This window comes from Salmo salar, chromosome ssa02 (assembly GCF_905237065.1).
Source record: "Salmo salar chromosome ssa02, Ssal_v3.1, whole genome shotgun sequence".
Classification (NCBI taxonomy): Eukaryota; Metazoa; Chordata; class Actinopteri; order Salmoniformes; family Salmonidae; genus Salmo; species Salmo salar.
In genome coordinates this window covers 94099649-94119300 of record NC_059443.1, presented here as the reverse complement: position 1 = coordinate 94119300, position 19652 = coordinate 94099649, and the positions used below count along the sequence as shown (strand labels likewise).

General features: G+C 40.3%; 1 protein-coding gene across 3 annotated transcripts in view; it reads right to left on the bottom strand.

The window, feature by feature from the left end:
- The window catches only part of LOC123733133 (protein disulfide-isomerase), a 74903-nt gene that overhangs the window by 52665 nt on the left and 2586 nt on the right, over positions 1–19652 (bottom strand). For all 3 annotated transcript variants that reach the window (XR_006763611.1, XR_006763610.1, XM_045712508.1), the window contains exons 2-5: positions 18139–18339; positions 17655–17788; positions 16768–16905; positions 15258–15365 (exon numbers count right to left, since the gene is read on the bottom strand). Coding sequence is in view for 1 of the 3 variants with exons in the window: in XM_045712508.1 (XP_045568464.1) it covers positions 15258–15365; positions 16768–16905; positions 17655–17788; positions 18139–18339 (581 nt within the window). In the remaining 2 variants the exon portion in view is untranslated. The remainder of the gene's footprint in view (positions 1–15257; positions 15366–16767; positions 16906–17654; positions 17789–18138; positions 18340–19652) is intronic.

The following is a 19652-nucleotide window of genomic DNA, read 5'->3' as shown; positions in this document are numbered from 1 at the left end:
TCTTAGTGAAAGAACTCAGGCCCATCCTGATTATCTTAGTGACAGAACTCAGGCCCATCCTGATTATCTTAGTGACAGAACTCAGGCCCATCCTGATTATCTTAGTGACAGAACTCAGGCCCATCCTGATTATCTTAGTGACAGAACTCAGGCCCATCCTGATTATCTTAGTGACAGAACCAAGGACCATCCTGATTATCTTAGTGAAAGAACTCAGGCCCATCCTGATTATCTTAGTGACAGAACTCAGGCCCATCCTGATTATCTTAGTGATAGAACTCAGGCCATCGTTATTATCTTAGTGACAGAACTCAGGCCCATCCTGATTATCTTAGTGACAGAACTCAGGCCCATCCTGATTAACTTAGTGACAGATCTCAGGCCATCGTTATCATCTTAGTGACAGAACTCAGGCCCATCCTGATTATCTTAGTGACAGAACTCAGGCCCATCCTGATTATCTTAGTGACAGAACTCAGGCCATCGTTATTATCTTAGTGACAGAACTCAGACCATCCTGATTATCTTAGTGATAGAACTCAGGCCATCGTTATTATCTTAGTGACAGATCTCAGGCCATCGTTATTATCTTAGTGACAGAACTCAGGCCCATCCTGATTATCTTAGTGACAGAACTCTGGCCATCCTGATTATCTTAGTGACAGAACTCAGGCCATCGTTATTATCTTTGTGACAGAACTCAGGCCCATCCTGATTATCTTAGTGATAGAACTCAGGCCATCGTTATTATCTTAGTGACAGAACTCAGGCCGTCGATATTATCTTAGTGACAGAACTCAGGCCGTCGTTATTATGTTAGTGAAAGAACTCAGGCCCATCCTGATTATCTTAGTGACAGAACTCTGCCCCATCCTGATTATCTTATTGACAGAACTCAGGCCCATCCTGATTATCTTAGTGACAGAACTCAGGCCCATCCTGATTATCTTAGTGACAGAACTCATGCCCATCCTGATTAACTTAGTGACAGATCTCAGGCCAGCATTATCATCTTAGTGACAGAACTCAGGGCCATCCTGATTATCTTAGTGACAGAACTCAGGCCCATCCTGATTATCTTAGTGACAGAACTCAGGCCATCGTTATTATCTTAGTGACAGAACTCAGACCATCCTGATTATCTTAGTGACAGAACTCAGGCCCATCCTGATTAACTTAGTGACAGAACTCAGGCCATCCTGATTATCTTAGTGACAGAACTCAGGCCCATCCTGATTATCTTAGTGACAGAACTCAGGCCATCGTTATTATCTTAGTGACAGAACTCAGGCCATCGTGATTATCTTAGTGATAGAACTCAGGCCATCGTGATTATCTTAGTGACAGAACTCAGGCCGTCGATATTATCTTAGTGACAGAACTCAGGCCGTCGTTATTATCTTAGTGACAGAACTCAGGCCCATCGTTATTACCTTAGTGACAGAACTCAGGCCGTCGTTATTATCTTAGTGACAGAACTCAAGCCCATCCTGATTATCTTAGTGACAGAACTCAGGCCCATCCTGATTATCTTAGTGACAGAACTCAGGCCCATCCTGATTATCTTAGTGACAGAACTCAGGCCCATCCTGATTATCTTAGTGACAGAACTCAGGCCTATCCTGATTAACTTAGTGACAGATCTCAGGCCATCGTTATCATCTTAGTGACAGAACTCAGGCCCATCCTGATTATCTTAGTGACAGAACTCAGGCCCATCCTGATTATCTTAGTGACAGACCTAAGGCCCATCCTGATTATCTTAGTGACAGAACTCAGGCCTATCCTGATTAACTTAGTGACAGATCTCAGGCCATCGTTATCATCTTAGTGACAGAACTCAGGCCCATCCTGATTATCTTAGTGACAGAACTCAGGCCCATCCTGATTATCTTAGTGACAGAACTCAGGCCATCGTTATTATCTTAGTGACAGAACTCAGACCATCCTGATTATCTTAGTGACAGAACTCAGGCCCATCCTGATTAACTTAGTGACAGATCTCAGGCCATCGTTATCATCTTAGTGACAGAACTCAGGCCCATCCTGATTATCTTAGTGACAGAACTCAGACCATCCTGATTATCTTAGTGACAGAACTCAGGCCCATCCTGATTATCTTAGTGACAGAACTCAGGCTCATCCTGATTATCTTAGTGACAGAACTCAGGCCCATCCTGATTATCTTAGTGACAGAACTCAGGCCCATCCTGATTATCTTAGTGACAGAACTCAGGCCCATCCTGATTATCTTAGTGACAGAACTCAGGCCTATCCTGATTAACTTAGTGACAGATCTCAGGCCATCGTTATCATCTTAGTGACAGAACTCAGGCCCATCCTGATTATCTTAGTGACAGAACTCAGGCCCATCCTGATTATCTTAGTGACAGAACTCAGGCCATCGTTATTATCTTAGTGACAGAACTCAGACCATCCTGATTATCTTAGAGACAGAACTCAGGCCCATCCTGATTAACTTAGTGACAGATCTCAGGCCATCGTTATCATCTTAGTGACAGAACTCAGCCCATCCTGATTATCTTAGTGACAGAACTCAGACCATCCTGATTATCTTTGTGACAGAACTCAGGGCCATCCTGATTATCTTAGTGACAGAACTCTGGCCATCCTGATTATCTTAGTGACAGAACTCAGGCCATCGTTATTATCTTAGTGACAGAACTCAGGCCCATCCTGATTATCTTAGTGACAGAACTCTGGCCATCCTGATTATCTTAGTGACAGAACTCAGGCCATCGTTATTATCTTAGTGACAGAACTCAGACCATCCTGATTATCTTAGTGACAGAACTCAGGCCCATCCTGATTATCTTAGTGACAGATCTCAGGCCCATCCTGATTATCTTAGTGACAGAACTCAGGCCCATCCTGATTATCTTAGTGATAGAACTCAGGCCGTCGTGATTATCTTAGTGACAGAACTCAGGCCGTCGATATTATCTTAGTGACAGAACTCAGGCCGTCGTTATTATCTTAGTGACAGAACTCAGGCCCATCGTTATTACCTTAGTGACAGAACTCAGGCCGTCGTTATTATCTTAGTGACAGAACTCAGGCCATCCTGATTTTCTTAGTGACAGAACTCAGGCCCATCCTGATTATCTTAGTGACAGAACTCAGGCCCATCCTGATTATCTTAGTGACAGAACTCAGGCCCATCCTGATTATCTTAGTGACAGAACTCAGGCCCATCCTGATTATCTTAGTGACAGAACTCAGGCCCATCCTGATTATCTTAGTGACAGAACTCAGGCCCATCCTGATTATCTTAGTGACAGAACTCAGGCCCATCCTGATTATCTTAGTGACAGAACTCAGGCCCATCCTGATTATCTTAGTGACAGAACTCAGGCCCATCCTGATTATCTTAGTGACAGAACTCAGGCCCGTCGTTATTAGCCTGAATTTCTTGAAGTACATAAAGGTGATTCCGCAGGGATCGATTCTAGGACCTGTTTCTTTTCGACTATTTATATAAATGCTATTTGGTCGACCTGTTGAAAGTTGTACTTTCATCTACAGTATATATATACGGATGATACTGTTACGTACTCAGTTGCCCCGATGTCACGGCTGTTGAAAGGATCGGACCAAAGTGCAGTGTGGTTGTAGTTCCACATTTTAATAAATCCGTGAAACTTTTGCAAAAACATAAATAACTGAATTAAACAAAACAACAAACCCGTGACGCAGAGGTGAAACAAACACTACTCAAACTATAACAACCCACAAAAACCCAGGTGGAAAAAAAAAAAACCTACTTAAATATGATCTCCAATTAGAGACAACGAGGACCAGCTGCCTCCAATTGGAGATCAACTCCCCCCCCCAAAAAAAACATAGAAATAGAAAACTAGAACTAAACATAGATATAGAAAACATAACACAAAACACCCCCCCCGTCACGCCCTGACCTACTCTACCATAGAAAAATGACTTCTTACTAGGATCAGGACGTGACACCCGACCTGGCTGTGATGAGGGTACAGTCTGATTTATAGCAGGTGTGTAGGAAGCCCTTAATGATTTTAAAACCGGTAGTTAATATGAGCAAAGCTAAATACATGTTGTCTCAGATGGATTATATCTTAGTCCAGCGCCCAATGTTTGTCAATACATTCATGGTCCTTTGGTTCTCCTACAACCTATCTGTGTTTTCATTGTTGATTTGTGTATTTATTCTGTATATTTATGTTTGTCCGTGCATTGTGTTGTGTTATATAGGGGTGGCAGGGTAGCCTGGTGGTTAGAGCGTTGGACGAGTAACCAGAAGGTTGCGTAGATCATAATCCCTGAGCTGACAAAAGGGTAAAAATCTGTCGTTCTGCCCCCTGAACAAGGCAGTTAACCCGCTGTTCCCAGGCCTTCGTTGTAAATTAGAAGCTGTTTTTAACTGACTTGCCTTGTAAAATAAAACAGATTTTTTTTTTGATCTATGAATTTAAAAAAAGACTCTGGTCTCTATGGTCTTAAAGGTACAAATAATAATACATATAAATAAACAAGACAGACATCCTGAAATGTTCTTACCACCAAAAACTGAGTTAGTGCAGAAATGTTAAAGCTAGCTAGTGGAGACGTTTAAAGCTAATTAGTGGAGACATTTTAGAGCTAGCTAGTTGAGACATTTTAAAGCTAATTAGTGGAGACATTGTAAAGATAGCTAGTGGAGACATTGTAAAGCTAGCTAGTGGAGATATTTTAAAGCTAGCTAGTGGAGACATTGTAAAGCTAGCTAGTGGAGATATTTTAAAGCTAGCTGGTGGAGACATTGTAAAGCTAGCTAGTGGAGACATTTTAAAGCTAGCTAGTGCAGACATGTTAAATCTAGCTAGTGGAGATATTGTAAAGCTAGCTAGTGGAGACATTTTAAAGCTAATAAGCTAGCTTGTCGAATGATTTTAAAGCTAATTAGTGGAGACATTGTAAAGCTAGCTAGTGCAGACATTTTAAAGCTAGCTATTGCAGACATTTTAAAGCTAGCTAGTGGAGACATTTTAAAGCTAGCTAGTGGAGACATTTTAAAGCTAGCTAGTGGAGACATGTTAAAGCTAGCTAGTGGAGACATTTTAAAGCTAGCTAGTGGAGGCATTTTAAAGCTAGCTAGTGGAGACATGTTAAAGCTAGCTAGCTAGTGGATACATTTTAAAGGTAGCTAGTGGAGACATGTTAAAGCTAGCTAGCTAGTGCAGACATTTTAAAGCTAATTAGCTAGCGTGTTGAACGATTTTTAAGCTAATTAGTGGAGACATTTTAAAGCTAGCTAGTGGAGACATTTTAAAGCTAGCTAGTGGAGACATGTTAAAGCTACCTAGTGGAGACATTTTAAAGCTAGCTAGTGGAGACATTGTAAAGCTAGCTAGTGGAGACATTGTAAAGCTAGCTAGTGGAGACATTGTAAAGCTAGCTAGTGGAGACATTTTAAAGCTAGCTAGTGGAGACATGTTAAAGCTAGCTAGTGGAGACATTTTAAAGCTAGCTAGTGGAGGCATTTTAAAGCTAGCTAGTGGAGATATTTTAAAGCTAGCTAGTGGAGACATTGTAAAGCTAGCTAGTGGAGACATTTTAAAGCTAGCTAGTGGAGACATTGTAAAGCTAGCTAGTGGAGACATTTTAAAGCTAGCTAGTGCAGACATGTTAAATCTAGCTAGTGGAGACATTGTAAAGCTAGCTAGTGGAGACATTTTAAAGCTAGCTAGTGCAGACATCTTAAAGCTAGCTAGTGGAGACATTGTAAAGCTAGCTAGTGGAGACATTTTAAAGCTAGCTAGTGGAGACATGTTAAAGCTAGCTAGCTAGTGCAGACATTTTAAAGCTAATTAGCTATATTGTTGAACAATTTTTAAGCTAATTAGTGGAGATATTTTAAAGCTAGCTAGTGGAGACATTGTAAAGCTAGCTAGTGCAGACATTTTAAAGCTAGCTAGTGCAGACATTTTATAGCTAATTAGTGGAGACCTTTTAAAGCTAGCTAGTGGAGACATGTTAAAACTAACTAGTGGAGACATTTTAAAGCTAGCTAGTTGAGAGATTTAAAAGCTAGCTAGTGGAGACATGTTAAAGCTAGCTAGTGGAGACATTTTAAAGCTAGCTAGTGGAGACATTTTAAAGCTAGGTAGTGGAGACATTGTAAAGCTAGCTAGTGGAGACATTTTAAAGCTAGCTAGTGGAGACATGTTAAAGCTAGCTAGCTAGTGGAGACATTTTAAATCTAGCTAGTGGAGACATTGTAAAGCTTGCTAGTGGAGCCATTTTAAAGCTAATAAGCTAGCTTGTCGAATGATTTTAAAGCTAATTAGTGGAGACATTGTAAAGCTAGCTAGTGGAGACATTTTAAAGCTAGCTAGAGCAGACATTTTAAAGATAGCTAGTGGAGACATTTTAAAGCTAGCTAGTGGAGACATTTTAAAGCTAGCTAGTGGAGACATGTTAAAGCTAGCTAGTGGAGACAGTTTAAAGCTAGCTAGTGGAGACATTTTAAAGCTAGCTAGTGGAGACATTTTAAGCTAGCTAGTGGAGACATGTTAAAGCTAGCTAGAGGAGACATTTTAAAGCTAGCTAGTGCAGACATTTTAAAGCTAGCTAGTGGAGACATTGTAAAGCTAGCTAGTGGAGACATTGTAAAGCTAGCTAGTGGAGACATTTTAAAGCTAGCTAGTGGAGACATTGTAAAGCTAGCTAGTGGAGATATTTTAAAGCTAGCTGGTGGAGACATTGTAAAGCTAGCTAGTGGAGACATTTTAAAGCTAGCTAGTGCAGACATGTTAAATCTAGCTAGTGGAGATATTGTAAAGCTAGCTAGTGGAGACATTTTAAAGCTAATAAGCTAGCTTGTCGAATGATTTTAAAGCTAATTAGTGGAGACATTGTAAAGCTAGCTAGTGCAGACATTTTAAAGCTAGCTAGTGCAGACATTTTAAAGCTAGCTAGTGGAGACATTTTAAAGCTAGCTAGTGGAGACATTTTAAAGCTAGCTAGTGGAGACATGTTAAAGCTAGCTAGTGGAGACATTTTAAAGCTAGCTAGTGGAGGCATTTTAAAGCTAGCTAGTGGAGACATGTTAAAGCTAGCTAGCTAGTGGATACATTTTAAAGGTAGCTAGTGGAGACATGTTAAAGCTAGCTAGCTAGTGCAGACATTTTAAAGCTAATTAGCTAGCGTGTTGAACGATTTTTAAGCTAATTAGTGGAGACATTTTAAAGCTAGCTAGTGGAGACATGTTAAAGCTACCTAGTGGAGACATTTTAAAGCTAGCTAGTGGAGACATTGTAAAGCTAGCTAGTGGAGATATTGTAAAGCTAGCTAGTGGAGATATTGTAAAGCTAGCTAGTGGAGATATTGTAAAGCTAGCTAGTGGAGACATTTTAAAGCTAGCTAGTGGAGACATGTTAAAGCTAGCTAGTGGAGACATTTTAAAGCTAGCTAGTGGAGGCATTTTAAAGCTAGCTAGTGGAGATATTTTAAAGCTAGCTAGTGGAGACATTGTAAAGCTAGCTAGTGGAGACATTTTAAAGCTAGCTAGTGGAGACATTGTAAAGCTAGCTAGTGGAGACATTTTAAAGCTAGCTAGTGGAGGCATTTTAAAGCTAGCTAGTGGAGACATGTTAAAGCTAGCTAGCTAGTGGATACATTTTAAAGGTAGCTAGTGGAGACATGTTAAAGCTAGCTAGCTAGTGCAGACATTTTAAAGCTAATTAGCTATATTGTTGAACAATTTTTTAAGCTAATTAGTGGAGATATTTTAAAGCTAGCTAGTGGAGACATTGTAAAGCTAGCTAGTGGAGACATTTTAAATCTAGCTAGTGGAGACATTGTAAAGCTAGCTAGTGGAGACATTTTAAAGCTAGCTAGTGCAGACATCTTAAAGCTAGCTAGTGGAGACATTGTAAAGCTAGCTAGTGGAGACATTTTAAAGCTAGCTAGTGGAGACATGTTAAAGCTAGCTAGCTAGTGCAGACATTTTAAAGCTAATTAGCTATATTGTTGAACAATTTTTAAGCTAATTAGTGGAGATATTTTAAAGCTAGCTAGTGGAGACATTGTAAAGCTAGCTAGTGCAGACATTTTAAAGCTAGCTAGTGCAGACATTTTATAGCTAATTAGTGGAGACCTTTTAAAGCTAGCTAGTGGAGACATGTTAAAACTAACTAGTGGAGACATTTTAAAGCTAGCTAGTTGAGAGATTTAAAAGCTAGCTAGTGGAGACATGTTAAAGCTAGCTAGTGGAGACATTTTAAAGCATAGCTAGTGGAGACATTTTAAAGCTAGGTAGTGGAGACATTGTAAAGCTAGCTAGTGGAGACATTTTAAAGCTAGCTAGTGGAGACATGTTAAAGCTAGCTAGCTAGTGGAGACATTTTAAATCTAGCTAGTGGAGACATTGTAAAGCTTGCTAGTGGAGCCATTTTAAAGCTAATAAGCTAGCTTGTCGAATGATTTTAAAGCTAATTAGTGGAGACATTGTAAAGCTAGCTAGTGGAGACATTTTAAAGCTAGCTAGAGCAGACATTTTAAAGATAGCTAGTGGAGACATTTTAAAGCTAGCTAGTGGAGACATTTTAAAGCTAGCTAGTGGAGACATGTTAAAGCTAGCTAGTGGAGACAGTTTAAAGCTAGCTAGTGGAGACATTTTAAAGCTAGCTAGTGGAGACATTTTAAGCTAGCTAGTGGAGACATGTTAAAGCTAGCTAGAGGAGACATTTTAAAGCTAGCTAGTGCAGACATTTTAAAGCTAGCTAGTGGAGACATTGTAAAGCTAGCTAGTGGAGACATTGTAAAGCTAGCTAGTGGAGACATTTTAAAGCTAGCTAGTGGAGACATTGTAAAGCTAGCTAGTGGAGATATTTTAAAGCTAGCTGGTGGAGACATTGTAAAGCTAGCTAGTGGAGACATTTTAAAGCTAGCTAGTGCAGACATGTTAAATCTAGCTAGTGGAGATATTGTAAAGCTAGCTAGTGGAGACATTTTAAAGCTAATAAGCTAGCTTGTCGAATGATTTTAAAGCTAATTAGTGGAGACATTGTAAAGCTAGCTAGTGCAGACATTTTAAAGCTAGCTAGTGCAGACATTTTAAAGCTAGCTAGTGGAGACATTTTAAAGCTAGCTAGTGGAGACATTTTAAAGCTAGCTAGTGGAGACATGTTAAAGCTAGCTAGTGGAGACATTTTAAAGCTAGCTAGTGGAGGCATTTTAAAGCTAGCTAGTGGAGACATGTTAAAGCTAGCTAGCTAGTGGATACATTTTAAAGGTAGCTAGTGGAGACATGTTAAAGCTAGCTAGCTAGTGCAGACATTTTAAAGCTAATTAGCTAGCGTGTTGAACGATTTTTAAGCTAATTAGTGGAGACATTTTAAAGCTAGCTAGTGGAGACATGTTAAAGCTACCTAGTGGAGACATTTTAAAGCTAGCTAGTGGAGACATTGTAAAGCTAGCTAGTGGAGATATTGTAAAGCTAGCTAGTGGAGATATTGTAAAGCTAGCTAGTGGAGATATTGTAAAGCTAGCTAGTGGAGACATTTTAAAGCTAGCTAGTGGAGACATGTTAAAGCTAGCTAGTGGAGACATTTTAAAGCTAGCTAGTGGAGGCATTTTAAAGCTAGCTAGTGGAGATATTTTAAAGCTAGCTAGTGGAGACATTGTAAAGCTAGCTAGTGGAGACATTTTAAAGCTAGCTAGTGGAGACATTGTAAAGCTAGCTAGTGGAGACATTTTAAAGCTAGCTAGTGGAGGCATTTTAAAGCTAGCTAGTGGAGACATGTTAAAGCTAGCTAGCTAGTGGATACATTTTAAAGGTAGCTAGTGGAGACATGTTAAAGCTAGCTAGCTAGTGCAGACATTTTAAAGCTAATTAGCTATATTGTTGAACAATTTTTAAGCTAATTAGTGGAGATATTTTAAAGCTAGCTAGTGGAGACATTGTAAAGCTAGTTAGTGGAGACATTTTAAATCTAGCTAGTGGAGACATTGTAAAGCTAGCTAGTGGAGACATTTTAAAGCTAGCTAGTGCAGACATCTTAAAGCTAGCTAGTGGAGACATTGTAAAGCTAGCTAGTGGAGACATTTTAAAGCTAGCTAGTGGAGACATGTTAAAGCTAGCTAGCTAGTGCAGACATTTTAAAGCTAATTAGCTATATTGTTGAACAATTTTTAAGCTAATTAGTGGAGATATTTTAAAGCTAGCTAGTGGAGACATTGTAAAGCTAGCTAGTGCAGACATTTTAAAGCTAGCTAGTGCAGACATTTTATAGCTAATTAGTGGAGACCTTTTAAAGCTAGCTAGTGGAGACATGTTAAAACTAACTAGTGGAGACATTTTAAAGCTAGCTAGTTGAGAGATTTAAAAGCTAGCTAGTGGAGACATGTTAAAGCTAGCTAGTGGAGACATTTTAAAGCTAGCTAGTGGAGACATTTTAAAGCTAGGTAGTGGAGACATTGTAAAGCTAGCTAGTGGAGACATTTTAAAGCTAGCTAGTGGAGACATGTTAAAGCTAGCTAGCTAGTGGAGACATTTTAAATCTAGCTAGTGGAGACATTGTAAAGCTTGCTAGTGGAGCCATTTTAAAGCTAATAAGCTAGCTTGTCGAATGATTTTAAAGCTAATTAGTGGAGACATTGTAAAGCTAGCTAGTGGAGACATTTTAAAGCTAGCTAGAGCAGACATTTTAAAGATAGCTAGTGGAGACATTTTAAAGCTAGCTAGTGGAGACATTTTAAAGCTAGCTAGTGGAGACATGTTAAAGCTAGCTAGTGGAGACAGTTTAAAGCTAGCTAGTGGAGACATTTTAAAGCTAGCTAGTGGAGACATTTTAAGCTAGCTAGTGGAGACATGTTAAAGCTAGCTAGAGGAGACATTTTAAAGCTAGCTAGTGCAGACATTTTAAAGCTAGCTAGTGGAGACATTGTAAAGCTAGCTAGTGGAGACATTGTAAAGCTAGCTAGTGGAGACATTTTAAAGCTAGCTAGTGGAGACATTGTAAAGCTAGCTAGTGGAGATATTTTAAAGCTAGCTGGTGGAGACATTGTAAAGCTAGCTAGTGGAGACATTTTAAAGCTAGCTAGTGCAGACATGTTAAATCTAGCTAGTGGAGATATTGTAAAGCTAGCTAGTGGAGACATTTTAAAGCTAATAAGCTAGCTTGTCGAATGATTTTAAAGCTAATTAGTGGAGACATTGTAAAGCTAGCTAGTGCAGACATTTTAAAGCTAGCTAGTGCAGACATTTTAAAGCTAGCTAGTGGAGACATTTTAAAGCTAGCTAGTGGAGACATTTTAAAGCTAGCTAGTGGAGACATGTTAAAGCTAGCTAGTGGAGACATTTTAAAGCTAGCTAGTGGAGGCATTTTAAAGCTAGCTAGTGGAGACATGTTAAAGCTAGCTAGCTAGTGGATACATTTTAAAGGTAGCTAGTGGAGACATGTTAAAGCTAGCTAGCTAGTGCAGACATTTTAAAGCTAATTAGCTAGCGTGTTGAACGATTTTTTAAGCTAATTAGTGGAGACATTTTAAAGCTAGCTAGTGGAGACATGTTAAAGCTACCTAGTGGAGACATTTTAAAGCTAGCTAGTGGAGACATTGTAAAGCTAGCTAGTGGAGATATTGTAAAGCTAGCTAGTGGAGATATTGTAAAGCTAGCTAGTGGAGATATTGTAAAGCTAGCTAGTGGAGACATTTTAAAGCTAGCTAGTGGAGACATGTTAAAGCTAGCTAGTGGAGACATTTTAAAGCTAGCTAGTGGAGGCATTTTAAAGCTAGCTAGTGGAGATATTTTAAAGCTAGCTAGTGGAGACATTGTAAAGCTAGCTAGTGGAGACATTTTAAAGCTAGCTAGTGGAGACATTGTAAAGCTAGCTAGTGGAGACATTTTAAAGCTAGCTAGTGGAGGCATTTTAAAGCTAGCTAGTGGAGACATGTTAAAGCTAGCTAGCTAGTGGATACATTTTAAAGGTAGCTAGTGGAGACATGTTAAAGCTAGCTAGCTAGTGCAGACATTTTAAAGCTAATTAGCTAGCGTGTTGAACGATTTTTAAGCTAATTAGTGGAGACATTTTAAAGCTAGCTAGTGGAGACATTTTAAAGCTAGCTAGTGGAGACATGTTAAAGCTACCTAGTGGAGACATTTTAAAGCTAGCTAGTGGAGACATTCTAAAGCTAGCTAGTGGAGATATTGTAAAGCTAGCTAGTGGAGATATTGTAAAGCTAGCTAGTGGAGACATTGTAAAGCTAGCTAGTGGAGACATTTTAAAGCTAGCTAGTGGAGACATGTTAAAGCTAGCTAGCTAGTGCAGACATTTTAAAGCTAATTAGCTATCTTGTTGAACAGTTTTTAAGCTAATTAGTGGAGACATTTTAAAGCTAGCTAGTGGAGACATTGTAAAGCTAGCTAGTGCAGACATTTTAAAGCTAGCTAGTGCAGACATTTTATAGCTAATTAGTGGAGACCTTTTAAAGCTAGCTAGTGGAGAGACATTTTAAAGCTAGCTAGTGGAGACATGTTAAAGCTAGCTAGTGGAGACATTTTAAAGCTAGCTAGTGGAGACATTTTAAAGCTAGGTAGTGGAGACATTGTAAAGCTAGCTAGTGGAGACATTTTAAAGCTAGCTAGTGGAGACATGTTAAAGCTAGCTAGCTAGTGGAGACATTTTAAATCTAGCTAGTGGAGACATTGTAAAGCTTGCTAGTGGAGCCATTTTAAAGCTAATAAGCTAGCTTGTCGAATGATTTTAAAGCTAATTAGTGGAGACATTGTAAAGCTAGCTAGTGGAGACATTTTAAAGCTAGCTAGAGCAGACATTTTAAAGATAGCTAGTGGAGACATTTTAAAGCTAGCTAGTGGAGACATTTTAAAGCTAGCTAGTGGAGACATGTTAAAGCTAGCTAGTGGAGACAGTTTAAAGCTAGCTAGTGGAGACATTTTAAAGCTAGCTAGTGGAGACATTTTTAAGCTAGCTAGTGGAGACATGTTAAAGCTAGCTAGAGGAGACATTTTAAAGCTAGCTAGTGGAGACATTTTTAAGCTAGCTAGAGGAGACATTTTAAAGCTAATTAGCTAGCTTGTTGAACGATTTTAAAGCTAATTAGTGGAGACATTTTAAAGCTAGCTAGTGGAGACATGTTAAAGCTAGCTAGCTAGTGCAGACATTTTAAAGCTAATTAGCTAGCTTGTTGAACGATTTTTAAGCTAATTAGTGGAGACATTTTAAAGCTAGCTAGTGGAGACAGTGTAAAGCTAGCTAGTGCAGACATTTTAAAGCTAGCTAGTGCAGACATTTTATAGCTAATTAGTGGAGACCTTTTAAAGCTAGCTAGTGGAGACCTGTTAAAACTAACTAGTGGAGACATTTTAAAGCTAGCTAGATGAGACATTTAAAAGCTAGCTAGTGGAGACATGTTAAAGCTAGCTAGTGGAGACATTTTAAAGCTAGCTAGTGGAGACATGTTAAAGCTAGCTAGTGGAGACATGTTAAAGCTAGCTAGCTAGTGGAGACATTTTAAAGCTAATTAGCTAGTGGAGACATTTTAAAGCTAATTAGCTAGCTTGTTGAACGATTTTTAAGCTAATTAGTGGAGACATTTTAAAGCTTGCTAGTTGAGACATTTTAAAGCTAGCTAGTGGAGACATTTTAAAGCTAGCTAGTGGAGACATGTTAAAGCTAGCTAGCTAGTGGAGACAATTTAAAGCTAATTAGCTAGCTTGTTGAACGATTTTTAAGCTAATTAGTGAAGACATTTTAAAGCTAGCTAGTGGAGGCATGTTAAAGCTAGCTAGCTAGTGGAGACATTTTAAAGCTAATTAGCTAGCTTGTTGAACGATTTTTAAGCTAATTAGTGGAGACATTTTAAAGCTAGCTAGTGCAGACATTTTAAAGCTAGCTAGTGGAGACATTTTAAAGCTAGCTAGTGGAGACATTCTAAAGCTAGCTAGTGGAGACATTGTAAAGCTAGCTAGTGCAGACATTTTAAAGCTAGCTAGTGGAGACATTGTAAAGCTAGCTAGTGGAGACATTGTAAAGCTAGCTAGTGGAGACATTTTAAGGCTAGCTAGTGGAGACATTGTAAAGCTAGCTAGTGGAGACATTTTAAAGCTAGCTAGTGGAGACATTGTAAAGCTAAATAGTGGAGACATTTTAAAGCTAGCTAGTGCAGACATGTTAAATCTAGCTAGTGGAGACATTGTAAAGCTAGCTATCTGAGACATTTTAAAGCTAATAAGCTAGCTTGTCGAATGATTTTAAAGCTAATTAGTGGAGACATTGTAAAGCTAGCTAGTGCAGACATTTTAAAGCTAGCTAGTGCAGACATTTTAAAGCTAGCTAGTGCAGACATTTTATAGCTAATTAGTGGAGACCTTTTAAAGCTAGCTAGTGGAGACATGTTAAAACTAACTAGTGGAGACATTTTAAAGCTAGCTAGTTGAGACATTTAAAAGCTAGCTAGTGGAGACATGTTAAAGCTAGCTAGTGGAGACATTTTAAAGCTAGCTAGTGGAGACATGTTAAAGCTAGCTAGTGGAGACATGTTAAAGCTAGCTAGCTAGTGGAGACATTTTAAAGCTAGGTAGTGGAGACATTGTAAAGCTAGCTAGTGGAGACATTTTAAAGCTAGCTAGTGGAGACATGTTAAAGCTAGCTAGCTAGTGGAGACATTTCAAAGCTAATTAGCTAGCTTGTTGAACGATTTTTAAGCTAATTAGTGGAGACATTTTAAAGCTTGCTAGTTGAGACATTTTAAAGCTAGCTAGTGGAGACATGTTAAAGCAAGTTAGCTAGTGGAGACATTTTAAAGCTAATTAGCTAGCTTGTTGAACAATTTTTAAGCTAAATAGTGGAGACATTTTAAAGCTAGCTAGTGGAGACATTGTAAAGCTAGCTAGTGGAGACATTTTAAAGCTAGCTAGTGCAGACATTTTATAGCTAATTAGTGGAGACATTTTAAAGCTAGCTAGTGGAGAAATTTTAAAGCTAACTAGTGGAGACATTTTAAAGCTAGCTAGTTGAGACATTGTAAAGCTAGCTAGTGGAGACATTTCATGCTGAGGAATGACTTTACAAATCTCGATCTGTTACACATGCGCCTGGGCATCTGTGTGTACGTATGTGTGTGTGTGTACCGATGTGTGTGTGTGTACCGATGTGTGTGTGTGTGTGTGTGTGTGTGTGTGTGTGTGTGTGTGTGTGTGTGTGTGTGTGTGTGTGTGTGTGTGTGTGTGTGTGTGTGTATTTTATGTGAGTGTTTACCTGTCCGTTGTATTCAGTAACCAGCTGCAGTTGATGAACGGCGATGAAGGAGAGGAGATCCTCTTTAGACGTCTGACTGGTTACCGTCAATACCTGTACAGGGGTGGACTACACACACACACACACACACACGATACACACACACACACACACACATGATACACACACACACACACGATACACACACACACACACACACACACACACACACACACACACACACACACACACACACACACACACACACACACACACACACACACACACACACACACACACACACACACACATACACACAACAGCTGATATTCTGATAAGAGGACCAACGTGAACAAATGGTGAGGAACAACCCAACTGGGCATCAGAGGACTCACTATAGATCAGCCTTTAGTTAGTAGCAGGTAAAACAGACTAGAGGACTCCTCACTATAGATCAGCCTTTAGTTAGTAGCAGGTAAAACAGACTAGAGGACTCCTCACTATAGATCAGCCTTTAGTTAGTAGCAGGTAAAACAGACTAGAGGACTCCTCACTATAGATCAGCCTTTAGTTAGTAGCAGGTAAAACAGACTAGAGGACTCCTCACTATAGATCAGCCTTTAGTTAGTAGCAGGTAAAACAGACTAGAGGACTCCTCACTATAGATCAGCCTTTAGTTAGTAGCAGGTAAAACAGACTAGAGGACTCACTATAGATCAGGCTAGTATGTTGATATTTGTTGCTGACTGCATACATTTCTACTAACAGTATGTCCACAATAGTATGTAGTATGATGAGTACACAGTATGTCATCAATAGTATTTATTATAATGAGTACACAGTATGTTCTCAATAGTATTTATTATAATGAGTACACAGTATGTCCTCAATAGTATGTATTATGATTAGTACACAGTATGTCCTCAATAGTATTTTATTATGATTAATACACAGTATGTTCTCAATATTATGTGGTATAATGAGTACACAGTGTGTAGTTTTAGTTAGTAGTATGATGAGTACACAGTGTGTAGTTTTAGTTAGTAGTATAATGAGTACACAGTGTGTAGTTTTAGTTAGTAGTATAATGAGTACACAGTGTGTAGTTTTAGTTAGTAGTATAATGAGTAAAACTGGTTCGAGCCCGGGTTGGGGCGAAGAGAGGGATGGAACCTACACTGTTACATTGGTGCCGTGACCCGGATCATTGGTTGCTGTGGAAAAGGAGGAGGTCAAAGGGGGGGTGAATGTAACCGATGTGAAATGGCTAGTTAGTTAGCGGTGGTGCACGCTAATAGCATTTCAATCAGTGACGTCACTCGCTCTGAGACTTGAAGTAGGGTTTCCCTTTGCGTTGCAAGGGCCGCGGCTTTTGTGGCGCGATGGGTAACGATGCTTCGTGGGGTGTCAGTTGTTGATGTGTGCAGAGGGTCCCTGGTTCAAGCCCAGGTTGGGGCGAAGAGAGGGACGGAACCTACACTGTTACTTAATGATAAAAACAGATTTCAGACGCGACCTGTGTGTGACTAACCTGTCGGACGAGCAGCACAGAGTCCTGTGTGACGTCGTACTTCCTGAAGATGTCTTGGTTCCGGGTCACCGAGAACGAGAGGTCAGGGAGGTCAACGGCGGCGGCGTAGAAAACCTCCACGGGACCCAGTTCCACGTCCTAGAGACACACACACACACACACAGAGACACACACACACACACACACAGACACACACACACACACACACAGAGAGAGACACACACACACACACACACACAGACAGACAGACACACACACACACACACACAGACAGACAGACACACACAGAGACACACACACACACACAGAGACAGACAGACAGACACACACAGAGACACACACACAGACACACACAGACAGACACACACACACACACGAACACACACACACACACACACACAGTGTAGTTTAAGATACAGCTAGACTGACCATAACAGCTGAAACAGAGCAGGACCTTAACCGACTGAAAATGTTAGGAAGGTTAAGGTTAGGGTTAAACTAAACCGAAGGTTAGGGTTAGGGTTAAACTAAACCGAAGGTTAGGGTTAGGGTTAAACTAAACCGAAGGTTAGGGTTAAACTAAACCAAAGGTTAGGGTTAAACTAAACCAAAGGTTAGGGTTAAACTAAACCGAAGGTTAGGGTTAGGGTTAAACTAAACCGAAGGTTAGGGTTAAACTAAACCAAAGGTTAGGGTTAGGGTTAAACTAAACCAAAGGTTAGGGTTAGGGTTAAACTAAACCAAAGGTTAGGGTTAGGGTTAAACTAAACCAAAGGTTAGGGTTAGGGTTAAACTAAAACTATCTGTCAGTCCGCTGTGGTTGTTGAGGTCACACACACATTACGGGTACAGGAAGTACTACAGACCCAACAGGAAGGGGAAGTCACCTTAAACAGTCCGAGAACAACCAGCTCCTCCGAGGCGACGAAGCGATCTGATTGGTTCAGGTCAGTGATGATGTCAGCACTAGGCCCCGCCCTCCTCTTCAGCCACGTTACGATGGAGGCCGAACTCTGGAAAACTAAGAGAGGAGAGAGAGAGAGAGATGGTGTGTGTAATGTGTGTGTGTGTGTGTGTAATGTGTGTGTGTGTGTAATGTGTGTGTGTGTGTGTAATGTGTGTGTGTGTGTGTGTGTGTGTGTGTGTGTGTGTGTGTGTGTGTGTGTGTGTGTGTGTGTGTGTGTGTGTGTGTGTGTGTGTAATGTGTGTGTGTGTATGATGTGTGTAATGTGTAATGTGTGTATATAATGTGTGTGTGTGTGTGTGTGTAATGTGTGTGTGTGTGTAATGTGTGTGTGTGTAATGTGTGTGTGTGTGTGTGTGTAATGTGTGTGTGTGTGTGTGTGTGTGTGTGTGTGTGTGTGTGTGTACCTGGGCAGGGTACAGGGTTGTGTCTGTCTCCTGATAGGTAGAGACGTAGAGGGGGAGGAGTCGTGGCGTTCAGTTCCTTGGTCAGTTCGGTTTCCTTGGAGACGTCGACCACGCCCAGTTTCACCTCCGAGCCAATCAGCTGCTCCGCTGCTCCACGGAACGCTAAGGCCAGTCGCTGGGCATCCCCAGAGAGAGGAGCGACTACACACACACACACACACACACACACACACACACACACACACACACACACACACACACACACACACACACACACACACACACACACACACACACACACACATTATATACACACACATTATATATACACACACACACACACATTATACACACACACGCACACATTACACACACACACACACATTATATATACACACACACACACACACACACACACACACACACACACACACATTATATACACATTATATACACATTATATACACACACACACACACACACACAATATTCCTTCTACTACTGTGACCCCATATAACTACTACTGTGACCCCATATAACTACTACTGTGACCCCATATAACTACTACTACTGTGACCCCATATAACTACTACTGTGACCCCATATAACTACTACTGTGACCCCATATAACTACTACTACTGTGACCCCATATAACTACTACTGCTGTGACCCCATATAACTACTACTACTGTGACCCCATATAACTACTACTGTGACCCCATATAACTACTACTACTGTGACCCCATATAACTACTACTACTGTGACCCCATATAACTACTACTACTGTGACCCCATATAACTACTACTGTGACCCCATATAACTACTACTGTGACCCCATATAACTACTACTACTGTGACCCCATATAACTACTACTACTGTGACCCCATATAACTACTACTACTGTGACCCCATATAACTACTACTACTGTGACCCCATATAACTACTACTACTGTGACCCCATATAACTACTACTGTGATCCCATATAACTACCACTACCCCATATAACTACTACTGTGACCCCATATAACTACCACTACCCCATATAACTACTAAAACTCCATATAAATACTTCTTCTACTAAGTCCCCAGATACAATATATATATACAAAAGTATTTGTACAGCCCTTCAAATGAGTGGATTTGGCGATTCCAGCCACACCCGTTGCTGACAGGTGTATAAAATAGAGCACACGGCCACGCAATCTCCATAGACAAACATTAGCAGTAGACTGGAGCTCTGTGACTTTCAACGTGGCGACGTCATAGGATGCCACCTTTCCCACAAGTCAGTTCATCACATTTCTGCCCTGCTAGAGCTGCACCGGTCATCTGTAAGTGCTGTTATTGTGAAGTGGAAATGTCTAGGAGCAACAACGGCTCAGCCTTGAAGTGGTAGGCCACACAAGCTCACAGAACGGAACCGCCCAGTGCTGAAGAGTGTAGTGTAGTGGCCTTTCTAGGGGAGTTTTTCCTAGCCACCCCCTCATAGCCTGGTTCCTCTCTAGGT